This window comes from Cyanistes caeruleus, unplaced genomic scaffold, assembly GCF_971803275.1.
Source record: "Cyanistes caeruleus unplaced genomic scaffold, bCyaCae1.hap1.1 HAP1_SCAFFOLD_65, whole genome shotgun sequence".
Lineage (NCBI taxonomy): Eukaryota > Metazoa > Chordata > Aves > Passeriformes > Paridae > Cyanistes > Cyanistes caeruleus.
In genome coordinates, this window is record NW_028255884.1 from 3,660,218 (window position 1) to 3,678,440 (window position 18,223).

The 18,223-nt window shown below is 54.0% G+C and overlaps 1 protein-coding gene and 1 long non-coding RNA gene across 2 annotated transcripts in view; both read left to right on the forward strand.

Annotated features, from left to right (window-relative positions):
• LOC111944753 (uncharacterized) overlaps nt 1–18,223 on the forward strand; it is a 245,903-nt gene that overhangs the window by 7,059 nt on the left and 220,621 nt on the right. Inside the window, 2 exon segments of the mRNA XM_086872437.1 lie at nt 6,759–6,762; nt 16,491–17,408. Coding sequence (XP_086728563.1) covers nt 6,759–6,762; nt 16,491–17,408 — 922 coding nt within the window.
• Nucleotides 9,407–10,390, forward strand: LOC147647213 (uncharacterized). The gene is made up of 2 exons (XR_015281660.1): nt 9,407–9,565; nt 10,218–10,390. It is a non-coding gene; the product is annotated as an uncharacterized LOC147647213 (long non-coding RNA).

Here is an 18,223-nt window from a genome sequence, read left to right on the forward strand (position 1 = left end):
TCTCAAACCCCATCTCCCTGCCTCTGTTTGGGGCTGTCTCTGGATCTGAGTTTGTTCCTGAGCTGAATAAATGGTTTCCTGAGCAGAATCCCATCTCGTTGGTGTCCCCGACTGGTTCCTGGTAAATGTGGCCTCCGTGGACATGATGTTGCGGCCCCGGAACGCAAGACCCCACAAAATTGAGACCTGCCCCCAGAGCCCCCCAAAATTCCCTAAAATTCACCCAAGTCCCCCAAAATTCCTTTAATTTCCTTAAAATGCCCTTTTTGTCCCCCTCCAGGACCAGGTACCTCGGCTGGATCTCAGGGACAGCCCCAGGAATTTGGAGGGGGTCTCTCCTCCCCTGCCACTCCCAAGAACCTGCTGCTTTTGGGAAAAAAAAAAAAATTGAAAAATTCTTTGGATTCAAGGAGGGGTTCCCCCATTTTTGTCACATTTTTTGGGGGTTCTCCCCCAAATTTTATCCTTTTTTGTTTTTTGGGTTTTGTTTCTTGTTTTTTTTTTCTATTTTTTGGTGGCTTTGGCATTCTTCAAAGTGGGCTTTTTTTGGAGAGGGTTCCCACAATTTTTTTGAGGGGTCCCTCAATTTCTTTGGGGGGGAATCACCCCCTCCCTCAATTTTTCCTCTGTCCCCCTTTCCCCAAAATGGGGTGGGGGTGGTCTTTTTTTTCTTTTTTTTTTTTATTTTTACCTTTTTTCCCTATTTTTTCCCCTCTTTTTATTTATGTGCATTTAATTTGGGGGGACTGGGGCAGGAATTTTGGAGAGGTGTCGCCAAGGGTGCTGGAAAAGTTGGGGGCACTCCCATCCCCAAAAAAATGGGAAAAATCCCAGGAAATCTGGGGTTTCCCCCCCTACCCAAAGTGTGAAAAATGTGAAATAAAAAATTTATGTTCTCAGCTTTTTGGTGATTTTTGAGGAAAGGAGTTGCAATTTTGGGGGGTTTCTTGGGAGGGGTCACTGGTTTTTTGCAGGGGATCTCCTGAGTTTTGGGGTGGAATTTGGGAAATTGGGGGGAATTTGGGGGTTTGGGGGGGAAATTTGGTGTTTTGGGGAGAACTTCTGGTTTTTTAGGGGGAGGATTTGGGGTTTTGGGGGGGAAATTTGGGGGTTTTGGGGAAAAATTTAGGGGGTGGGGAGAATTTTGGGGGGAAAATTTGGGATTTTTGGGAAAATTTGGAGTTTTGTGGGAAATTTTTTAGTCTTGGGAGGATCTGGGACTTTTGAGGGTGTATGGGGGGTTTTTGGTTTTGGGGGGGATTTGTGAGGAATTTTGGGATTTTGGGGGAGGAATTTGGTGGTTTTAGGGGGAAATTCAGGGGTCCTGGGAGAGGTTCTGATTTTGGTAAGGGGGATTTGGGGAGAATTTTTTTGGTTTGGGGGAATTTCCATTGATGGGGAGGGGTCCTGATCCCACTGAGGAGGGGCACTTTGGGGAGGCCTGAATTTGGGGAGGGGTCTCAAGTGGGATTCCCGATTTTGGGGCAGGGTTTGGGTTGGATTTGGGGAGATTTTCCAGCGATGGGGAGGCATCTCAGGAGTGCGATTTGAGGAGAGGTCTCATCAGGGCACCATCCTGAGCTGGAAGCGAGGGGGATGTTGGGAGTGGAATCTGGGGAGGATCTGGGGGGAGATTTTCCAGCCATGAGGAAGGGTCCCGGTCCCGGGGCAGTTCCTGAATTTGGGGAGCAGTCTGGAATTTGGGAGGGGTCTCATTGGGGCAGCAGGAGGGGATGGAAGCAGGGCAGGATGTTGGCACAGCCGCTCTCCAGGGGGGCCGTGGGCAGCTCCTCGGGGGGTGCCGGGGGTCGCGGCCGCAAGCGCTGCAGCAGCGAGGTCAGGAACAGGAACAGCTCTGCCCACACCAGCGCCTCCCCCAGGCACAGCCGCTGCCCTGTGGGGAGGGGGCGTCAGCACCGCCCCACCACAAAGTGTCCGGGGTCTCAAAAGGGGTGGGAGTCTCCAGAGGGGCTGGGGTCCCAAAGGGGCTGGGGGTCCCAAAGGGATGGGGGTCCCAAAAGGGGTGGGGATCTCTAAAGGGTCAGGGGGTCCCAAAAGGGCCTAGGGGTCCCAAAAGGGGTGGGAGTGTCTAAAGGGTCAGGGGGTCCCAAAAGGGGCTGGGGGTCCCAAAAGGGGCTGGGGGTTTCAGTAGTTGGGGATCCCAAAAGAGCCTAGGGGATTCTAAAGGGTCTGGGAGCTTCAGAGTCTGGGGGGTCCCTGAAGGGTCTGGGAGCTTTGGGATTGGGGTCCCCAAATGGTCTGGGGGTTTCAGGGGTGGGGGTCCCAAATGGGTCTGGAGTACCCACCCCGAGGATTTATGGGATTTAGGGGATCCCAAAAGGATGTAGGACCCCTCCACAAAGGATTTATGGGATTTTTGGGATTCCAAAAGAATTTAGGGCCCCACCCCAAAGGAATTTGGGGATTTTTGGGATTCCAGAAGGATTTAGAACCCCACCCCAAGGATTTATGGGATTTTTGGGGGTTTTGGGGTGCCCACCAGCCGAGAAGGTCTCATTATGCTGGAACCAACCCTGCTCGTCCAGGAAGTTCCCACGGTCAAACATTTGGGGATTTTTGAAGGATTCAGGGTTGTTTAGGACCAAGTTCAGCAAGGGGTAAATGTCCGTGCCCTGTGGGGTCAGCTGTGGGGTCATTGGGGTAATTTGGGGTCAGGTGAGGCATCAGAGGGGTCCTTTAGAGTAATTTGGGGTTATTTGTGGTAATTTGGGTTCATTAGTGTCATTTGGGGTTACTAGGGTGTAAGAGACAGTCTGAAGTTTCCCTCACCTGCCCCACAACCATCACAAGAACAGAGACCGAGACCCTGAAGACCCCAAGGGACTTTGTGCAGGGGTTCTGGCCTGGTTGAGGTGGAAGCTTGCCAGGTGATGGTTTGCAGGTGTGCTTGTTGTGCTGTCAAGGTACACTGCCTTCATTCCTGCTGCTGAGCAGGGACTCGTAAGGAGCGGCCTGTTCTGTACCTTACACCTGCTTCCCAGAGCAAGGGGTCTCATCACAATAGCCTGGGAATTTCCCCACCTCTTGGCCAGCTGCCCCTCGCTTTGAAACAGACTGTAAAAGTGACTTATCCAAGTTACTTTCTTCGAGAGAGATGTCCCCATGGAAGAAGACACCGGCGACCCCATCTCGTCTGTTGGTAGCTATAACCACCTCTTTTCTCTCTTTACATTGGCTCTTTACCCCTCTCTCTCTCTCTCCTTCTCTCTCTCCCCCTCTCATCTATCACATAACCCTTGCTGCTGGCACTAAAATAAAGATGCCTTAGTGCTTTTGTGATTTAAACTGAAATCCCCTGGTGTCCTTTTTGCACTCTGAGCTCAAACGAACCTCTCACGACTCCCACTTGTGTTAGGGGATCGTGACACTCGGCAGCGGGGTGACCCAAGGTGCGGCTTAGAGCAAATGCTCCATGGCACAAGGATATTGGTAGGCACATGGTGGAGACAAGGATGAGGAGGAGACCTCCAGTATGGGTTCCAAAGGCTTTTTTTGTCCCTCCTGGGCCCACTGGAGGGCCCAGGGACTGAAGACTGAGAACACAACTGTGTGTGGGGTTTTTATATGGGGGAGGCCAGAGGGAGGGTACAAAATTTTAACCAATAGGAAGAAGCTGTGGGAGGAGTGGAAGGTTCCATTCTACAATACAATAGGGGAAACAAGGGGAGCAGAGTGGGTCACATGGGCCAATGGAGCATTGGAGATCAGGGGATTTCCAGAGGGGTGGCTCAGGTAGGAGGCTGGCCTAAGGGAAGACTGACAAATGGGTGTAATGACAGATGGGGAACATGAGAAAACAAGGGGTGGGCTTGAGGCAGGATTTGATAGGTGGGTAGGAAGATACAAACTAGGAGCAAACCAATGACTTAGGGGAATAATGGGAGAAACCACTCAAACAAAACACACCACAACAATAGAACTGTTAACCATTACAGGAGGTGGCATCTTCAGGAGGCAATGGATGTGAGTGAGCCCTTGCCATATTGACACTGATTGTTCTGTGTGGAAAGGGACACTGAGAACTTGCCTCCAGCATTCTCCATGGATCTCAATCTGCCATGTGCCAGGGCTTTCAGATAATCCATGTTCTGATCTAAATCTAGAAGGGAGCACAGATCAGAACCCTTTCCATGGTGCCCCCAGCAGAGCTGCGTCCGCCTTTGTCTGTCAGGAAAAGGGATGCGGGAAAAGCGGGCAGGTGCCACCCTGCTCCATTTGTGTGCCAGGCCTGAGTCTCAAATGTTTCTGGTTTCTTAGCTAATTTCTCCCTGGCTCCTCTTTAACACGAGCAAGAGAATAACATCACACAGTCCAGTTTGGCAAATAAGGCTCGTGAACAGCTGAGTGCTTCCACTAAGTTAAAAATGTGCTTGAAAGCCGACCTTCTGTTTGCCCAGGCCTCCTCACCTCTGTAGATGAGGTGAGTTTATAATGCTGGTATGTGCGTTTTAGGAGTATGTGGGTTTTTATCTGTGATAGAGATGAGGAAGTGTTGAACTTGTTCCAATGAGCTGCCAAAAGCAGTGATTTTAGTCCCTCTTTGGCTGGGGAGCAGCACCGGCCTTGCTGAACGCCGGCAGCAGCATGAGCAGGACTCCTCCAGCAGCAGGGACACGCCACGAGCCAGGAGAGGACCATGGCACCAGAGGGGACCGTGGCACCAGAGGGGACCGTGACACCAGAGGGGACCGTGGCACCAGAGGGGACGGTGGCACCAGAGGGGACCGTGGCACCAGAGGGGACTGTGGCACCAGAGGGGACCGTGGCACCAGCCATGCCCAAGGTCTGAACAGGGTGGCAAAGTCAGGTGGCGCTACCCGGCTGTATGAACAGCCCAGGCAAGGCGTGGTGAGGAGCCAGGTCTGGGGGGCATCCAAGGAGTCCTGTCAAGAGCAAATGGTTCTAATATTCTCTCTGGGATGAAAAAGGAGCAATCTTTAGAGTGAACTCGTGCTAATAAATATTTGCTCACATATGGTGGGGGTTCTCTGCAAATGGGCTTTGATGGGAAATTTCTGACCACATTTAGTTTTACTCTAAGTCGAGCACCTGAGTATCTTTGTTGAGGAATAGAGAATTGTTTGTAGCTCAGTATTTTCTCAGGAGGAGCCTTACATTTTAGCACAGGAGGAAGGTAAGGCAAAGTTTAAAAGCTTTCCCCTCCTGAAGTGACACACTTTCTGAGGAGTCTGTGAGGAGAATTCCCCTCAGCCACTGCCAGGGCTGTTTGCCTCCTCTGCAGGCTCAGGATTCTGGGAGTTCCACGAGCCTCAGCTCCCACAGTATTTTCCTTTGAATATTTCTTGTTTTGCAGTACACAGGGAGAATATTTTGTGCTAGATTCTCTTCTGGGTTTTGAGGTGAATCTTAGTAATTCTGTTGATTTTCCTGTCCAGACGAACTTTTGGTAGATAGGAAGGAAAAGGGAAGAAGTACCATGGAAAATCAATTGCTCAAAAATTGAGAGGCTCAACCACAGTAAAAATGAAGTCTAAATTGAGGAATTTTTTTATTTTTTTTTTCCCTTGCTAGGTGGGGTAAAACATGAAGTGTTAATAAAGTTCTTTGAAAAGATTCAGCAAGCACCTAGCTATATGAAATCAAAAGAGTGAAGGATGAGACAGGGCATGGGAAGAATCTTCAGCCCTTCCCTGTTGAAAGTAAAACAGTAGGAAAACTGCCTCTGGCTGTTACCCACAGGTAACGTGTTATTTGCAGCCAAGAGCAGATGGCCCAAGCTGTTGGTGGCCCAAGCCCTGCCGTGACTGGCCCACTTTCAGTCCTAACTGGACCACGGTGGCCGGCTCGGGAGGGGAGGAGGTGGGGGGATCTCAGGGGGCTTCTGCTTCACAGCCGGGATGGGGGGCCGTGGAGGAGGCACGGAGTGCTGGTGTTCTGCTTTCTGGAACGATTCCTCCTTCTGAGGCCACGTCTGAGAGCTGTCAAACCGGACAGTCTTTGGGCTCCCTGGGGGCGAGGGAGAGTCGTGCCTTCTTGGCCGGGAAGCTGGAGCTGCAGCAGGGCGACTGTGGAGAGAAGAGGTGGCTGAGGCCCCCAGCTGCTGCTGGCACACAGAGACCCTCCTGCACAGCAGGGCCCAGAGCTGCCAAGGCTCCCCAGCACGGCTGGAGCTGCTGGCACAGCTTGGCCCAGCTGGACAGCTGCCCCTCAAGGCCCTGGAGAGCAGGGGATGGCTCTGGGCAGGGTCCCTGGCCAGGAGCGGGCCCCAGAGCGCCTCTGCCTTTCAAGGGCAATCTCGTCCCTGCTCTTTCTCCTGCCCACCTTGCTTTGCCTCTGCCCGCTGCTCCTGGGGCTGCTCTTGGCCAGGCAGCCTCAGTGGCAGCCAGCACTGGCTGCAGCCCCAGCGGGCTCCCCAGGACAAGGCCCAGCAATTAAGAGGCCAATGAAAGGCCTGGGCAGCAGCAGAACTCTCAGCAGAGTGTTTTGGGCAACCAAGGACTAGCCACAAGTCCACAGCAGCCTCACTGAGAATGTCTCCTGACTATGAGCAGCCTTTCAAGAAGCTGGAGGGTGGGGATGAACAACAACTTACCGTTTCTTGTCCTTCCACCACCGGAATCCAACATAGCAGAGAACCATGGAAAGGGGCACTGTGAACAGTGTCACTACAGTGCCTATCATGCAGGACTTGCGCACATCCTGCGGGCAGAACACTCTTGGGGTGCTCGGTGCATTCTCAGCATTTATATTGGACTTGCCAAGCGCTTCTGTGGGAGCAATGTGCAGCGTGAGCCTGTGCTGTGCTCCACGGCTGAGCTGGCAGCACACTGGATACGGCCAGGATATTCTCTGTTTCCCCCAGAGCTGGGGCCTGCAGGTACCTTGGCACGCCTTGGCACAGGCTGTGACACCCAACAAAGCCCAGAAGGCCGGGAGCAGAGCCCGGGGACAGCGCAGCTGCTTGGGCAGTGGCTCCTTCCAGGGCCACTGGCCAAACCCATCCCTGAGCAGCCACTGCCACCCCTGACCCTCCCTGCTCTGTGACAGCTCCCCCAGCCCAAGGGGACAGAGCCAGGCCCTGTCAGGGGCCAGTGCAGCCCCTGCCCAGTTGGGAGCCAGGGCTGGCTGTGGCCCTGGGATCGCAGCAGGGCTCCCACTCGGGGCTGCTCCTGTGCCTTGGGCCTCTGGATGCTTAGGGCCAGCTCCAGGAGCAGCTGCAGTGGGAGGGACATTGGTGCAGGAATCCCGATTCCCAGGGGCTGGGAATGAGCTCCAAAGGCCTGGAAGCCGCGGCACCTCCAGCTTTGGCTGCTGCTCAGCCGTGCAAGGGCCAGCCATGGGGGAAGAGTTGCTGGCACACAGCCCCACTGAGGGAGAGCCCAGCACAGCAATTACCTCCTGTGTCTGGGCCTGGCATCTCCTCCTTTCCTGCATCAGCAGCTGGCACAGAGACATTTCTTCCTCTAGCATATGTCATTGTCTGCACAGACATTTCCTCCAGCACTTGAGAAATGAAAAGGGACAGCTGGATAAGATAGAACTGTTTGCCATTAAGTGAGGTGGTATCTTCAGGAGGCAATACTTGTCAAATCATGGATAAGGACAAGGAAAACACCCAGGTTACTGAGGCTGGGCCAGGGCCCTCCCTCCTCCAAACAGCCCCTACACCCGATATAGCCCAAGACTGGGAAATTGCAGGGGATCTTAGGTTGTTTATGACCCATGGTGCAGTTTGGGCTCCCTGTCAGCTGATGCCAAATGCCCTCCTGCAGAGGCTGGGGAGAAGCTGCAGCCAGGCCAGGCTGGGAAACAGCCCTGCAGGCCATGAAAGCAGCAGCAGGGCAGCGAGGCTGACATGGATCCCTTCCTGCTCTGCCGGGCACAGTGTCCAGATGTGCAGAGAAAGCCCCCGGCTGCTGAGTCTCAGGAGAAGGCTGAGGGACATGGACCCACCACGGCGTCTCTCCAGATCACTCAGCATCTTGTCCAGAAGCTGGGATGCCTCCAGGGATTTCTTGTCTTCTGTGTCTTGGTTCTTCCATCTAGGAGGACCTTAATGGAAAGTAGTTCCATTTCTCCTTCAGGCCAGAGTGGCAGTGAGTGCACCTGGGTGACTGCTGCCCTCCAAGGCACTCCCTCCTCTCCACCTTCCACTCAGGAGCAGGAGCAGGGGGACCACGTGCCTGCAGTGGCCCCACACTGGGATGGAAGGAGCCCCTTGCATGGCAGTCAGGGGAGAAAGGACTCCCTGGAGCTGCCAGCAGCTCTGAACTGAGCCCCAGGCAGGGCCAGGGCTTGGCAGCGGCAGCTGGAGCATCTCAGGTTCCCTGGGGCCAGAAAGGAGCCACACAAGGCACAGACCTGGGGCACAGCCCTGGGCCTGGCCCTTCCCTCTCTGCTCTTCTCCGTGGCTGCACAGAGCACACGGAAGGAGACACTGGCATTAAACATGGGAAGAGGATTGACAGCTAAATGCTCCTTCCTCCCACTGACAACAATGCTGTGGGATCACTCAGGGCTCCAGAAGGGAGCAGGGCGAGGTTTCCAGAATCCATCAATCTTCAGACTCTCAAGGGAAATGGCACATGAGTGAGCTCTTGCCACCTTGACACTGATTATTCTGTGCAGAAAGGGACATTGAAAACTTGCCTCCAACATTCTCCATGGATCTCAAACCATTATGTGCCAGGGCTTTCAGGTACTCCATGTCACGATCCCAGTCTAGAAGGGAGCACAGATCAGAACCATTCCATGGTGTGCTGGGATCCCATTCTGTTTTAGGGAACTGGGCACTGCAAGGGGGTTTGGGTAAGGCCATGGGAGCCACATGTCAGTGGACATGGCCAAAGCTGCAGAGGGGCCTGGGGAGCTCTGGGCTGGCTCTGGTCACTCTCCACCCTCTTTGCAGGCCCCGTGCAACATCCCTGGATGGGCGGCAGGACCTGCCCAGGGCCCTTGAGGATTCTCTCCCTCCCACAGAGAAAACCCTCCCTAAAGCCCTGGGGAAAACCATCCCCAACACTTCCCAGGGAGAAGGGAGCACTGTCCCAGGAAAGGGAAGCCAGGCCGCCGGCTCACCTGCTCGCCCTGCTCGCCACGGAGCAGCCTGGGCAGCCCTGTCAGGCAGGGCCACTGCCAGGAGGAGCAGGAGGAGGAGGCGCAGAGCAAAGGCCATGGTGCCTTGCCCACTGCCAGTCCTGCAGCTCTTGCTGCCACCACTGTCCTGACACCGCTGTCCCAATGTCAGCACCGCTGCTGCCGCCGCCGCTGCTGCCACAACAGTCGTGGTCAAGGACTGACTGCTCGGTCCTTGTGGCGCTGGGCAACCACGGGGCTCTGGGACCTCTGTGACCTCAGAGCCTGCTGTCACCTCAGCCTGCTGTCACCCCAGAGCCTTCTGTGACCTCATGGCCAGGGTGGAATTGTGTGGGGAGTGGGATCTGCCTCCTTCACTAGGGAGCTCATCCTGCCCAGCAGCTCTGTCCAAGGGCTATGACAGGGTCCCAGCCCAGCTGATCTCACAGGCTGGGGGATGAAGGGATGGAGAGCAGCCCTGCTGAGAAGGACTTGTGGCTGCTGCAAGGTGAGAGGCTGGACATGAGCCAGCCATGTGCCCCCAAATGAGGGTGCCCAGCAGCTTGAAGGAGGTGATTCCACCACCCCTCTGCTCTGGTGTGAGCTCACCTGGAGTACTGCATCCACCTCTGGGTGCCCAGCACAGGAAGGACATGGTCCTGTTGGAGCTGGTCCAGAGGAGGGACAGAATGCTCTGAGGGCTGGAGCCCCTCTGCTTTGGAGACAGGCTGGGATAGCTGGGGGTGTTCACCCTGGAAGTCTCCACATAGACCTGATTGCTACCTTTCAGTACTTTAAGGGGGCTTGTAAAATAGACGGGACAGAATTTTTAGTAGGGCCCATTGTGACAAGACTGAGGGGGAATGTTCTCAATCTAAAAGATGATAGATTTGGACTAGACGTAAGAAAGACGTTTTATACACTCTGGGTTTTGAAACCCTGGCACAGGTTGCCCAGAGAGGTGGGCATCCATCCCTGCTGACATTCAAGCTCATGCTCTGAGCAACCTGATCTAAAGGTGTCCCTGCTCTCTGCAGGGCACTGGACTAGATGGCCTTTAAATGTCCCTTCCAAGCCAAGCCATTCTATGTTCCTGTGCACCAGCAAAGCAGTGCTGGAATAATGCTGGGGTGATGATGCTGGCACCTGTGTTTTGGTAGTTGTGCCATTTAGCTGTTGGCCAGAAGAGGATTGATGGGCTGCACAGTGAAGTCTGCAGAGAACAGTGTGCTCAAGGAGAAACAGGAGAGGAACACGGCTTCCAGCTCAGATAAATGCCAGCATTTTGCTGCCCATTCCTTGTTAAGAAATAAAGGAATGTCCTGAAGATCCCTTCAATGTGGTTGCACCATTGGCTGTATCAGTACTTGTGTTCTGTAAAACAGGTGAGTTGTTACAACTTCTTGCCCCATTTATCACTGGATAAAACCCAAATACTGCATTGCTCCATGTTTACTTTCTTCCAAGTAAAGGCAGATTTTGTTCATTCTTGAGCGGGACATATTCATCTGTTGACAAGCAAATTCTTCTTGCCATTCACACCATGTTGATTTGTTCTAATTGGATTGTTATTAGGATCTACCACTTACTGTAATTAAGACTGATGGATTGTGAGGCGAAGTGTTGCATAATTTGCCCTGGAGAATTTCTCTAATTCAATGATACATGAAGACAGGTGTAGCCTACCATACTTGTGGCATTAGTCTCCCACTCTGTCCTTTTCTCTCACCCAAGGGGAGGATGGAGGTCTGCAGGTCTCATCTGTGCACAGAAAGAGTTCATATCTCACCCAGACCTGCAGATGCTCATGATGGTTTCTGCCGGGCAGTAGCCGAAGCAGTCACGGTGATGGATTTCAGGCAGCGCTGGGGCTGTGCCAAGATCTCAGGGGGCCCGGCCAGAGCAGTCGTGGCTGTTCTGCCCACATGGCTGGTCCCAGGCCCCTGCTCCCTTCAATCCCAGCTGCGGGCCGATGGCTTCCCCTCCCTGTGCCCGGCAGCCGCTGGGGCCGTGCGGGCCGTGGTGAAGGGGCCTGGCCCAGCCCAGAGCCGCTCCCGGGGCCTGGCGGAGCCCGGCTCGGTGCAGGCCAGGCTGGAGCAGGGCCGGCCTGACCAGCACCCAGTTAACTCTTCACAGCTGGAAACAACAGAGAGCTTTCCTGGGCTTGCCTGTCTTTAAAATGTGGATTTCACACAGGAGGATACAGCTTCTAAATTATTTAATACCTTGACAATTCTCAGAGCCAGCCAGCTGTTGGTTTTGCTAAGCACAGAGGAAGCTCTTAGCAGCTCCCTCCTAGAAAAAGTCATTTGCATGGGTGGCTTCTTCCCTCCTCACCAAATATCAACTAATATAAAACCAGCACAGACACTCAGTGTGTAACAGGAAGAATTTTTGAAGCAATTGTTTTAAAGCAAAATCAGTTATTAAGCAGAGATTGATGTCACTCCCCCAGACCACTGGAGAGGGACAGTGACTCTGCCACCTCCCCCTGGCCAGCCCATTCCAATTCCCAATCAGCCTTTCTGGGAAGAACTCCTTCCTATTGTCCAGCCTAAACCTGCCCTGGTGCAGCTCAAGGCTGTGTCTCCTTGTCCTGCCCTCCAGCAGATCCCCACTCGCAGCCAGCTTGGTGTCATCTGCAATTTGTGAGTGCTGGACTCGACCCCCTCAGCCAGACCCTCAGTGAAGATATTAACCAGGCCTGGGCCCAGCACAGATCCCTGGGGACATCACCAGGGACTGGACACCAGCTGGATGCAGCACCATCCCCACCACTCTCTGGGCCCGGCCTCCAGCCAGTTCTGCAGCCAGCAAAGAGTGCTCCTGTCCAAGCCGTGGGCTGCAGCTTTTCCAGGGAATGCTGCGGCTCTCCGTGTCCAAGGCCTGCTGAAGTCCAGCTCGACACATCCAGAGCCTTTCCCGCACCCACCAGGCGGGTCAGCTGGTTATAAAAGGAGATCAGGTTGGTCAGGCAGGACCTGCCCCTCCTAAAGCCACGCTGGCTGGGTCTGAGCCCTGGGCCATCCTGGAGGTGCTGTGTGATGGCACTCAAGGGGATCTGTTCCAAAACCTCACCAGGCACCGAGCTCAGGCTGACAGGCCTGCAGTTCCCCAGAGCCTCCTGCCAGCCCTTCTTGGGGATGGGCTCACACTGGCACCTCCAGTCCTCTGGGACCTCCCCAGTGAGCCAGGACTGATGAGGAGAAATGATGGAGAGCAGCTTGGGGAGCTCATCCACCAGCTCCCTCATCCCCCTAGCATGGATCCCATCCGATCCCATCCACCTGTGAGCATCTGAGTGGCTCAGCAGGTCTCTGACTGCTTCCTCCTGGATTACAGAGGGCTCTTCTGCTCCCTGTCCTCATCTACCAGCTCAGGAGAACACTTGTCCTGAGGAAATCCTGTCTTGATGTTGAAAATTGAGGCAAAGAAGGAGTTAAGTACCTCAGCCTTTTCCTCATCTTTGGTTTCCATATCTCCCCCAATAAGGAATGGAGGTTGTCCATAGCCTTCCTTTTGCCATTAATGTATTTATAAAAACATTTTTATTATCCTTCACAGAAGCAGCCATGTTAAGCTCTAATTGAACTTTCACCTCTCTGCTTTTCTTTCTGCATGACCTAATGACATCCTTAAACATTTCCTGAGTTGCCTGCCCCTCTGTCCAAAGGTGATGCACTCTCATCTTTTCCCTGAGTTCCTCCAAAAGCTCCCTGCCCACCTAGGTTGATAATTTTCCTCACTGGCTCATTTTTTGTCACAGGGGGACAGGCTGTTCCTGCTCCTTCAAGACTTTTTTCTTGAAGTGTGTCCATCCTTCCTGGAATCCTTTGTTTTAAAAGGCTCTTTCCCTTAGAAAAACTCAGTACCTGATTTGGTACTCCCCAAATCTGCAACCTTAATTGGCTGAAGTCTCTTCTTCCTAAGTCCAGTGTAGGAGTTTTGTTGATGCCCCTCCTTCTTTCATAGAATATTTCAAAACTCGATGATTTCATGGTCACTGTACACCAGGCAGCCTCCAACCACCACATCCCCCAGCAGCTCTTCTCTGTCTGTGAACAGCAGGAGACACAGCTTTCCTTGGCAGTGGGAAGAGAAGGAAACCTCCCCAAAGTGCAGCTTGCCAGGTTCAGCCTGGAGGGGAGGAGAAAGAAAAGTCCCTGCCAGGGTAGAATTTTGGTGCAGGAGGTGTCCCAGCGTGAGACTGGACCATGCCATGGCTGAGTGTGCCAGGAGCCGGCAGTCAGTGGGGCCCAGGGATGCTCCAAGGGACTTGGAGTTTTGCTTCTGACTCCTTGAGCAGCGTCTTCAACCTTCTCTCAGTGCCTGAGGGTGCTGGACTCAGCCCCAAATGCACCCTGGGTTTCATTAAAATACAGAAAGCCTCGGGGGCTCTTTCTCTTCCTTCCACTGTCTTCAAGTCCAAGGCTTGTGCAGCTGCTTGGAGTCAGTTTGGAGTTCTGTTAAGGAGGAAGATTTGAAAATCCACCACATTTTTTTTTTTGATTTTTAAATCAAGGGTGTATTTTTTTATTTTCTAGTTGAGAGGTGTCAGAAGCATTCCCCAAGTGATCCTAATGCTGAATGTCTCCTGAGGAGGTCTGGTCACAGAGAAGAATGAGCCCCTTGTGGGCTGCCCCTGTTTGGACAACCTGCTCCTCACCCCGAGCCTCAGCATGTCTGACATCGCCCAGCTGGGACTGACATCCCAAAACATTGAGAACATTTATCAACTTTTCTTTATCATTAAAATCTAATTAATTAATAAAAAAAATAATTTTTATAATAATATTATTCTGTATTTTTATAACCTATTTTTTATATTTTTATAAAAGAATTGATACATTTTTAGGAACGAAACCCGTTATTGATCCTTGCTTCTAAGCACCACAATCCCCTTCTTTAATTAATTGACCACTCTTTCACCCCCTTTATGCTCATTATTCCTATTTTAGTCCTTTGATCATCATTTTTAAATTATTCTCAGACAGGGTAAAAGGGACCACTTTGGGGTCAATGGAGACTTTTCTGAGGAACATTTGGGGCAGTTTTGGGTCTGGGGAGGGAATTTAGAGAGAACTTGGGGGTCTGGAGGACACTTGGGAGAGCCGGGTGGGCCACTTGGAGGGGGACTTGGGGATTCTGTGGGACAATTCGGGGTTCGGGGGAGCACTTGGGGGTCCAGGGGGGCACTTGGAGGTCAGGGAGGGGAATCTGGGGGCCCTTCGGGGTCCGGGCGGGCACTTGGGGGGCTGTAACAGGGAATCTCTGGGCCGCGGGGGATGATGGGAGTTGTAGGCGCCGGTATAATGAGGCTTAATGGTGCCGCGGAGCATCACGGGAGTTGTAGGCGCAGCTCCAATGGGTTCCGGTGAGGCGCGGGGCATGACGGGAGATGAAGTCCCGGCTGGAATAGCGCTCTATGGGCGCCGCGGAGCATGATGGGAGCTGTAGTCCCGGAAGTGGCTTCGAAGGCGCGTTTGGCGGTGTGGGGAAGCGCTTGGAGAATATTTTTGCGTCCGAGCCATGGCTGCAGGTGCTCGGGGTGAATGTATACGGCTCGGGAGCACTTGGGGGGAACCTGCGGAGCTGTGACCGGGCTCTTTAGGGCGCGGGGCACGGCAGGAGGTTTGGGCGCGGAACTGTGTTGTGGGATGATGGGAGATGAATTCCCAGCAGTGGCTAGAAGGGGAATCTGTGGGGTCGGGAGCATTCGGGGATCCAGAGACACTTTGGGGGGTCCCGAACGGGCAGTGAGGGGGCACTCGGGGATCCTGAAGGGTCTGGGGGACACATGGGACATATGAGGGGCGATCCTGGGGTTCTGGGGAGCGCAGGGCATATTCCCAGTTCCTCACAACCTGGTCTCAATTGCCCCCTGGAGGCTCCTACTGACTGCCAGTCTGATCCCAGTATGATCCCAGTATGATGTCAGTACACAGCCAGTGCAATCTCAGCCACTGCCAGGATGATCCCAGTACAAACCAGTCCCTGCCAGTGCTGCCACTCCTGGGATCCCCCAGCCCTCTCTGTGTTCCCCGGTCCCACATCTCCCCAGAGGAGCCCCAAGGGCTGGCAGTCCCCAGCCAGGGTCCCCAGCCAGCCCCAGGTTGGATCTGCAGCCCCCAATTTTCCCACTTTCCCTCTCCTTTTCCCCGGGCCGGGTTCCCCCCGTCCCCAGCGGGTGGGAGCAGCGGAGAGCCCCGCGCTGCCCATCCCGACCTGTCCCGGCTCCATCCCCGCTCCTGCCGTGGGCTGTGAGGGGTTTGGGAACGGGGCACCGAGGGTGTCACTGCTCCTGGGGGAGGAGGAGGAGGGATGGAAGAGGAGGGAGGAAGAAGGAGAGAGAGAAGGGATGGAAGTAGGAGAAGGAGGTGGGGTTAGGGAGGAAGAGGAGGAGGAAGGATGGAAGGGGAGGAGAGGGAGGAAGAGGAGGGACAAAGGAGGATCAGGGAAAGGAGAAGGAACCACAAGGCTGAGCACTCCTTGAATTCATAGCCCCCTCCTGTGGGATCATCACCCACCATCCCACAGGTGATGGGGGAGTGGGAGCTTTGCCTGGATATCCCTGGGGGGGTCCCTGAGTTGGGTTTATTTTGGGGGGGGGGGATGTTTGGAGATGTGGAACTCCAAAGCTGAGCGGAAAATCCTACTTGGGGGGACATTGGGGGGTCTCACCATCCCTAAGTGGGGAAATGGAAACAGGGGGAACTTTTCGGATTCCTGGCACTCCCAGCAGCCTGGGGATGGTAGGGACCGAGCAGACAGGTTGTCCCCAGTACAAGCTTGACTCCCAGCAGCTGGGACAGGCGGGAACCCTTGAACCCGAAACAGGAGAGACTAGAGATGGGGAACCCCTATGAGGCATTTTCAGGGCTGAATCTTGGTGTTTTTTGGAGGTTTTATGGACCCCAGATATCCGGTGACTTCTAGAGATGAGCTTGGACAGAGGGACCTTCAAACTCAATGTCCTCATCCCTTGTATTTCCCCAAACCAGGATTTCCCATTCCCAAACCTTGGCTGGATGGAGAAGGAGGCTGCAAGGAAGAGGAAGATGCCCCAGGACACCCAGGCAGGTGAGGAGGAAGTCAGTGCCCCTTTCCCCCTCTCTCCTGCTCCATCTCCCAGCCCAGCCTGGCCCCCGGCTGCAGGACAACCCTGCTGCCGACGCCGTCCTGCCGGGGACGCACTGGGGGGATCTCCTTCCCCTTCCCTCTGGCACGGAGGCAAATCCCATCCTCTCCTTGTCCTTCCTCCCCCAGACAAGGAGCTGAGGATGGAGACCAGGGAGGACAAATCCCCACGGCAGAACCTCGTGGAAGAGGCCGTTTTCAGCGGTACCACAGTGCAGGAATCCAACGGGGAGGAAAAGCCATGGAGATCCTGCCGGAGGAGGGGCTCCAAACCCATCCCAGGGTGCTCTGAGGAGGAAAGACCCACCCTGTGCCGGGAAGGCGGGCAGAGATCCAGCCAGAGCTCTGAGCTGGTGGTCCATGAGCAGCTTCAGGATGGGGAGAAGCCCTACAAGTGCTTGGAGTGTGGGAAGAGCTTCAGCCAGAGCAACAGCCTGATTCGCCACCAGATGATCCACACTGGGGAATGGCCCTACAAGTGTGGGGAATGTGGGAAGGGCTTCAGCTTCAAGTCCCAACTCATCATCCACCAGCGCATCCACACTGGGGAGAGGCCCTACGAGTGTCCCGAGTGTGGGAAGAGGTTTCAGACCAGCTCCCATCTCCTCCGGCACCAGTGGATTCACACGGATGAGAGGCCCTTCCGCTGCCCTGACTGTGGGGAGGGCTTCAAGCACAACTCCAACCTCATCACCCACCGGCGCATCCACACTGGGGAGAGGCCCTATGCGTGTGGGGAATGTGGGAAGAGCTTCAGCCACAGCTCCAGCCTGATCTGCCACCAGAGGATCCACACCAGGGAACAGCCCTATGAGTGTGGGGAGTGTGGGATGACCTTCAGCCGGAGGTCTCAACTGACCATCCACCAGATGATCCACACTGTGGAGAGGCCCTATGAGTGTCCTGAGTGTGGGAAGAGATTTCAGACGAGCTCCACTCTCCTCCTGCACCAGCGGATTCACACAGATGAGAGGCCCTTCCGCTGCCCCGACTGTGGGGAGGGCTTCAAGCAAAACTCCCACCTCATCACCCACCGGCGCATCCACACTGGGGAGAGGCCCTATGAGTGTCCCCAGTGTGGGAAGAGCTTCACCCAGAGCTCTCACTTGACCCAGCACCAACAGAGGCACCGGTAAGGGAAGCCCTGTGAGTGCCCCAAGTGCAGGAAGAGCTTTGTGCACTGCTCCAGCTCCATCCCCCATCAGAGGACCCACGTTGGGCAGAGCTCTGATGACCCACATTCCCAGTGATCTGTGTTGGGAACACACTGGGCTGGTGGTCATTCTGGTTTGGTTCTATCTTTTGATTCATCTTCATCTCTTTAAAACAGACAAAATTGGAATCAAAGTCTACAAATTCATCAAAGGCATCTAAAACCTCACATTTACCAGTGCTTCAAGGGAATCTGGGAGATACTTGGGAGTATTCAGGGGTTGTGGGGTTATTTGGTGGAGTTGTCTCCATTTCTTGGCACTTAAGGAGACGAGAGGGTTCGATCTGTCACCTCAAAACCACTCAGTGCCACTGAAATCTACTCAGTCCCACCCAAAATGACTGGATTCTGCAGCCCCTCGGGGTGTGTTGCCTTAAATTTTAGCTTTCATATCTTTCATGTTCTGCACTGCCTAGGTTTGTAGTTTTGAACTTCACATTAGGTGTCACTGAGCTCTCTTCACAGAGTAGGTAGTGTAGGTTTTCCAAGCAAGGCAAACACCCCAATTCAGGAGCCAGCACCGTGGCCTCCCCCCATGGCCACCCGGCCAATCTACCCACAAGACATCAATGTGATGGATGGTGAAGCAATGGCGTTTATTGCAGGAGAATTTGACCTTTTATAACCTAGGGTCATTGTGTTACTCCCATCTGCTTACGTTACACTTGAGTGCTATTTGCTAATTACAGAAGGTTTTACTATCCTAACAGAGAGGGGTTTTTGCTAACTTTCCGTTACATCCCGAAATCTTCAGATCGCCAGGCCTTAAACTACAACAGGTAGACAAAACAATTCCTTTTCTAGCTTGATACCAAG